The sequence below is a fragment of the Acyrthosiphon pisum genome, chromosome A1, assembly GCF_005508785.2.
Source record: "Acyrthosiphon pisum isolate AL4f chromosome A1, pea_aphid_22Mar2018_4r6ur, whole genome shotgun sequence".
Taxonomy (NCBI): Eukaryota; Metazoa; Arthropoda; class Insecta; order Hemiptera; family Aphididae; genus Acyrthosiphon; species Acyrthosiphon pisum.
In genome coordinates this window covers 149375298-149381498 of record NC_042494.1, presented here as the reverse complement: position 1 = coordinate 149381498, position 6201 = coordinate 149375298, and the positions used below count along the sequence as shown (strand labels likewise).

The following is a 6201-nucleotide window of genomic DNA, read 5'->3' as shown; positions in this document are numbered from 1 at the left end:
TATCACGGACTACTAGTAGTGGTACGTGTAGTAGTCCGTGGTGCTAGTTATTATACATATCTGTGATAATATCTTTAATCGTAGTCACGGTCTTAGAAGATATCTTCTAAGACCGTGATCGTAGTCATGAATCGTGTACATGATCGTGGTAGATACTTGTTCTATGATACTAGTTATTACTTACTGATACTAGATTGTTGGCTGCACTCTGCAGCAGCTGCTGTCGGGTACCAGCTATAGCATAGAGTAAATTTAAAATAGTATAGTATAGTAACTAACAACTTATCTGTTAAACTTTAAATATTCCGTCAATTTGTTGTCACTCATTGTTTAATCTGTTATACTTGTTTCTGAACACATTTTATCAAGCCTGTCTTAACGGTTTTTCTGATTTTCTCGCTAGTAGATTATTATAACGTACATTAAAATAATGTCGGGCTACGATTCCCGGAGTGACGGACCCGGATTTGTGGGAATTCGATTCTGTCAAGAATGGTAATACTATCAAACGAATTCATTTTTTTAAAGTTGCTTAATTTTGTTTGCATTTTGATCGGACCACAGTGACAGTGTTGACAATACTGCTTTTTTAAAGTCGAAACTGCAAGTTGCGTTTAATAATTTCAATGGTTGAGGAATAATAATGACAAAAACAAAAAACTGATTGTTTAATTTGCTAAATTAATTTGTCTTTGTGTTTTCCAGTAACAACATGTTGTATCCAAAAGAAGACAAAGAACATAAAGTACTGTTGTACGCTGTGAGTAAAATATAATATTACTTTTGGACAGTTTTGGTTAAACATTTTTATATTATTTATTTACCACAATATGCCAATTGTTTAGTCGTGTATAGTTTAGTTGTGTTTGATTGCTACATTGTTTGTACATTAAATTATAAATAAGATGTTTGATGTTTCAGTGTCGAAATTGCGATCACAGACAAATGGCTGACAGCAATTGCATTTATGTGAACAAAATTATGCACGAAATCAAGTAATTTAAAACATCTATACATAGATTGACTTGGTTACTCATTAGTTACTAATATTATTTTTTTATTGTGTTTAGTGAACTTACTCATATTGTTTCCGATGTAACGTCTGATCCAACTTTACCCAGGTCTGAAGATCATCCCTGTCCAAAATGTAAACACCGAGAATCAGTATTTTTCCAAGCTCAAACTAGACGTGCAGAGGTATATCTTATACTAGGTATTCAATTTTAATTAATTCTTAATTTGGTTATTTTTTGTTTTTTTCAGGAGGAAATGAGATTATATTATGTGTGTACCAATCCACATTGCATACATCGTTGGACTGAGTCATCAATTTAATTATTATATAATGGTTTTATTTATATATGTACTTTATTATGAACAACGAAAAATAAACTATTAACAAAAAATATGACATTCAACTTATTTCTTTCATTAAACATTTTTGAGCAGCGTTACAAATTTTCTCATCTAATTTAACTGGAAAAAAAAAATTAAGAAAATAGAATCAGATTTTACAGTTTATTTAATAACACTTACAAATTTTGTGTTGTCCTTTAATTGGAAAATGATTTGCCATCATGATTGGATCTTTACATATAAATATAAATGGACTTTCATTTTCTCCTTGAGGAAATTTTGAAATGTACTCTTCTTGGGATAAACAATCCACTACATTCACACAGCCCAACAAACATCCAGTCGGATATCGTTTTGGAAATTCAACATCTAAACACAATGCAGAAATAAAAAAATTAAGTAATACAAAATTATACGGTAGTTATGTAATTATAAATAAAAAGAACACAAATTCAAAATAAAAAAAAATTTCAAATTATTTTGTATTTAGAAATTTAAACACTTAAGACGACAGACAATATAGTACAAGGATCTTGATAAATTGTTTTTTAAAAAAGTTAAAAAAAAGTTAAGAGTGCTACATGAATGTTCAAATATCGAATATTTGAACAGAAAGCAATTGTTTTCATACAAAATTAGTTAATTTGTTGTAATTCATAATTATTAAAAAAAACTTGAAGGAATTTTATACTTTTGACTCAACTAACAACACCAGAAACCACCTTCAAAGTTAAAGGTTGAAGCACTTTTATTGGTCTAAAAGGCAAATTTTGCTGATTGACAAAATTTAAATAAAAAACAAAATTGGTAAAATTATAAGTGATATTTTGCCATTGCCAAAAATGTATGTGCACTTACCTCCTTTTAAATGTTTATAAAATGTCTCAATTTGTTCTATGTCCTCTTGACTGGGTTTTTTACTTGTTGATGCAATCCAAAGTCTTCCACGATGTGGTGTGAACCATGTACGACCTTCATGACTAAAATCAAAGAAAACAAAAAATGCTGGTAGCTAACTAGTAGTGTAAACAGTAAAGAAACTTGAAAGTGACATTTAAGTTTACTCATTAATTACAATATATATATTATATTATGTGTACAAATATTTAAAAAAATTATAAAACAGATTTACATTTTTTAATATCTACCCTGAGGCCTGAGGGATTAAGCTTTATTATTTGAGAAGGTTATATTATGTTATAGCCAATTAATGAAAATGGTGTAAGTAAAATAATAGATATTTAAAAATTAAAATTAGTAAAATTTTATGTTCGATTAAATAAGAAATTATACATATAGTACACACATTGTTTAGTAATGTTTGTTATTTAAGTTGTAATTTCTAATTCTTTTAAAATTATTAAAGAGTTATAAATTCTCATCATAAGAGGATATTTAAACTACCTTTTAATGTTTAGTAACAAGAGAGATGCATATGGCTGATGCATGCTCAAACAAAGACCTGGATCGGCCATCAACATAAGCTCAGCATCTTGTACTCTACTGAATCCTGGATTATTTTGCACGATTGGCTTGTTAAGATCAACAGTGTGTCTTTTAATTTTTTTAATAGCATCGTCATTAAACTGAAAGAAAATAAAATGTATTTTAAAAAATACATCAAATGTAAATTTAAAACGAATAAACAAATAAGTATTATTATTTATTACCTTTATATCCATTTTTATCAAAGGATTGTTTAGATGTTCATTGATCACAATTGGAAGTTTCTCTTCACCATCAGACATTACATCAATATCATCTTCAACATCAGATTCATTGTCTTCATAGACTTGTCTACCTGTTAGTGTGCAAAATAACTATTATTTTTATTTTCATCTTATTAACAACCTATGCATAAATAATTATATTTATTATTATTTATTATATACCGGCAAAATCAATAGTGATTTTTTTTGTTTTTTTCGATCCATGTTTTTTTTCTTGGCGTTCTTCTTCTTTTTTTTGTAACTGTTCCCTTTGCTTAGATGATAACCAACCACTATTAACTGAATAATAATCCATCTGATCATCTATTACATTGGTACGTTTAGCACTGTATAAATATAAATATTTATTTTTACTAAAATCTAATTTTAGTAATATTTTTATTAATTGAAAACACTTTGATGTTCCTAACCTGGTACGATCAAACTCTAGTAGCTTATTACGATGTTCAAGAGCTTTATTGTCTGCGGATTCAGTAACAGTTTGTTCAATTAATTGGTTATACAATTGTTTGGATTTATTATTATTACAGTTCAACAAAAGTTTCTCATCATTTGAACATACCTATCACATATTTAAAAATGATTTTATTTCAAAATAAATTTTGTCATATTCAATTTTCCCATACCAAATTACCACATATAACACATGGACCAGATCCTTCTTGTTTGCATACAACTCGACCGCAATCCAAACAGTTATTTATCAAACCATGTCTAGATGCTTGACAATTACACTTGTGACGACCTTAACAACAAATAGACAATTTAATAAACATTAAAGTTTACAAAGATACATTAATTTTACCTTTTAAAAACACCTCTTGTCGATTAAGACCTTCATCTGTATAAATGTTGACATATTTTTTGTTTTTTGGTTTAGATTCTTTTTTCTGTAAATATAACCAATTCAAGATATGAAAATGTACTTTTTAAATTTTTAAAAGCACAGTCAAATATCTCAGTTTTAACAATAATCGTATTAACAAACATATCTTAAATAATATTAAAACAGAAAAAAAAATCAAAAATGTACAAAACACATGGTTCTATATTGGCCATCCACATCATCCTTAGTTCTTACTAGGGAACAATTAGCAGCATAGTGAGTGGAATATACTACTACAGATAAAAGATGCATCATTTGTGAAGAAAAATAAGGAACTTTCAAATAAGTTAAGTTAAGAGAAAATTAAGGTGGTTTATTAATTAACCAGAATAAGATACTGCTCCTCAGTAACGCTGACAATTTAGACATAATAGGTAAATTGTTTGCATAGCTAACATGGCCAGTGTTAAAAGTAGCAAAAACAAATTGGTCTCAAAATAATTTCTTAGAAAACAAAGATAATGGAACTCATTGAGAGTGGGGAGGAACCCAATGAAATGGAGGACTTAAATTATGAAAAAGTTAGCGACTTTAGATATTTGGGAGCAACAATAAGCTCAAAGAAAGACTGATCAAAGAAAATAGGTATCCGAATATAAGTGAGGCTCAAAAGTGATCTACAATCTGGCAAAATTATTAACATCCAAAATGTTATCTCGAAAAACGAAAGCAAGATTGTTGTATATGGCTGTTATTAGACAGACTCTCATGTATGGTTGCGAAGCTTGGACAATGACCAAACAAACATAGAAATTTAAGGCAGGCCCGGCGAGTTACAGAGTTGAACTCTGTGGGCCGGCTTGGTAAAATATGTCCAAAAATATTTGAATTACTCTGAAATCCAGTACTCTGAACAATAAAATATGAAAAATAATAAGTAATAAATATTATGCCTTATTGAAAATTGGGCAGTTAAATTGTTTAAAGTTGATTAAAATCCTAAAACTTGGTGGACCAATGGCTTGCCTATCCAACGCTGTATGGAGAAAAATAAATGAATCTATTATCGATGAAACAAGAGAATAACAGAGAGTTGTACGATATGTTGAAACTAGTATCAGTAACATGTTGTATTAAGGGCCAAAGAATACAATTGTTGGGCCACATAATGAGAAGAGGAGAGAACAAAATAGTTAGAGTAGTATTGGAATGGAATAATGGAAAACATAAGGTAAACGACCTAGAAAAGATGTATTGACGCGGTTGAAGAAAATTAAAAACTCTGGGAGTTGAGGACTGGAGAGAGGCAGTCCAAGATAGAGACAGGTAGCGAAGGATAGTAATGTGAGCAAAAACTCTGAGAGTAAACATGTCAGAAATACAGACCGATAATCTAATAAAACCTAAATTGGCTTAAACTCTACTGTAAAGAGTAAGAAAATAAATAATGCATTAAGTTTTAAAGTGATCTACTTAAGAATGAACTCATATGAAGTTCATGTTTTATGATTGACAAAATTAATTAAGCTACTTAATTGATAAAGATGTTATGTATTTCACTTAATTTAAGCACTCAAGGCTAGGACTATTGAATATATTTATTACATTTTCTTGCAACAGATTATACATTTATTTTTATTTTCCAAAATGCAAAATATCTAATACAAATACATTAAATAATTTTCAATAAATGTACCTTTGAATTACTAATTGTATTTGTTTTTTGTGGATCTTCGTTTTCAGATGATTTTGTATTTTTCTTAGGAGGACGTGTATTTTGAACACTAGATGTTGGTTTTTGGTTGACTAAATGAAGCATTCAAGTAGGAGTTAATCAGCAAATAATTAACAGCAAAAATAAACTTACAAATCCTATGTTTTTTTTTTAAATCTGTTAAGAACTGTTTATGAACTTGTGATTTAATATCTAATAACGAATTACAGTATTCATCAATGTCTCGTTCTGCCTGCATGGAAATTATGTATCTGCAAACAAGAACAATATTGTTTGACAAAATTTAGTTTCTAATGGAAAATAATAATTAGTGCACATACTCTGCCATGTCATTTTGTACTTCAAACTGTAGTAAAGCAGTAAGTTTATCACAGATCCACTGAGTAAACTCTTGTTTGGACATAATCGAAAACTAACAAATAAAGGCACAATCGTAAAGTTAATAATTTTAGTAAATTTATACAAATTATTATTATTTAAACTATAGCAATTAGCACACTGCAGTATTACTCTGCCAGAGCGCCAGACTGCCAAACTGCCAAAAATCAAAATAA

At 28.9% G+C, this 6201-nt stretch overlaps 2 protein-coding genes across 3 annotated transcripts; one reads left to right on the top strand and one right to left on the bottom strand.

The window, feature by feature from the left end:
* Positions 1 to 22: 22 nt before the first annotated feature.
* On the top strand, positions 23 to 1424 carry LOC100568517 (DNA-directed RNA polymerase II subunit RPB9). Of its 2 annotated transcripts, none has more exons than XM_003240102.2 (5): positions 23 to 495; positions 706 to 760; positions 922 to 995; positions 1071 to 1197; positions 1264 to 1406. In XM_003240102.2, the coding sequence occupies exons 1-5, from the start codon at positions 431 to 433 to the stop codon at positions 1333 to 1335; spliced, it is 393 nt and encodes a 130-aa protein (XP_003240150.1). In that variant the 5' UTR covers positions 23 to 430; the 3' UTR covers positions 1336 to 1406. The 2 variants fall into 2 exon arrangements, with proteins under 2 accessions (XP_003240150.1, XP_029344437.1); XM_029488577.1 differs by having other exon boundaries at positions 75 to 246; positions 1264 to 1424.
* Positions 1362 to 6201, bottom strand: LOC100158827 (activating signal cointegrator 1). Its single transcript, XM_001944283.5, has 12 exons — positions 5968 to 6201; positions 5780 to 5898; positions 5609 to 5718; positions 3892 to 3976; positions 3713 to 3831; positions 3497 to 3648; positions 3249 to 3412; positions 3027 to 3157; positions 2761 to 2942; positions 2215 to 2336; positions 1537 to 1725; positions 1362 to 1476 (listed from the first exon to the last, which is right to left on the bottom strand). Exons 1-12 carry the CDS (start codon positions 6048 to 6050, stop codon positions 1415 to 1417), a joined length of 1518 nt encoding a protein of 505 aa, XP_001944318.1. The 5' UTR covers positions 6051 to 6201; the 3' UTR covers positions 1362 to 1414.

Coding starts and splice junctions, on each gene's coding strand:
- LOC100568517 (XM_003240102.2), top strand. CDS start 431: ATGTCGGGCTACGATTCCCGGAGTGACGGACCCGGATTTGTGGGAATT. Junction 761..921: donor ATAAAGTACTGTTGTACGCT/GTGAGTAAAATA, acceptor TTGATGTTTCAG/TGTCGAAATTGCGATCACAG. Junction 996..1,070: donor AAAATTATGCACGAAATCAA/GTAATTTAAAAC, acceptor TATTGTGTTTAG/TGAACTTACTCATATTGTTT.
- LOC100158827 (XM_001944283.5), bottom strand. CDS start 6,050: ATGTCCAAACAAGAGTTTACTCAGTGGATCTGTGATAAACTTACTGCT. Junction 3,977..5,608: donor ATACAATTAGTAATTCAAAG/GTACATTTATTG, acceptor TTATATTTACAG/AAAAAAGAATCTAAACCAAA. Junction 3,649..3,712: donor GTGTTATATGTGGTAATTTG/GTATGGGAAAAT, acceptor AATATGTGATAG/GTATGTTCAAATGATGAGAA.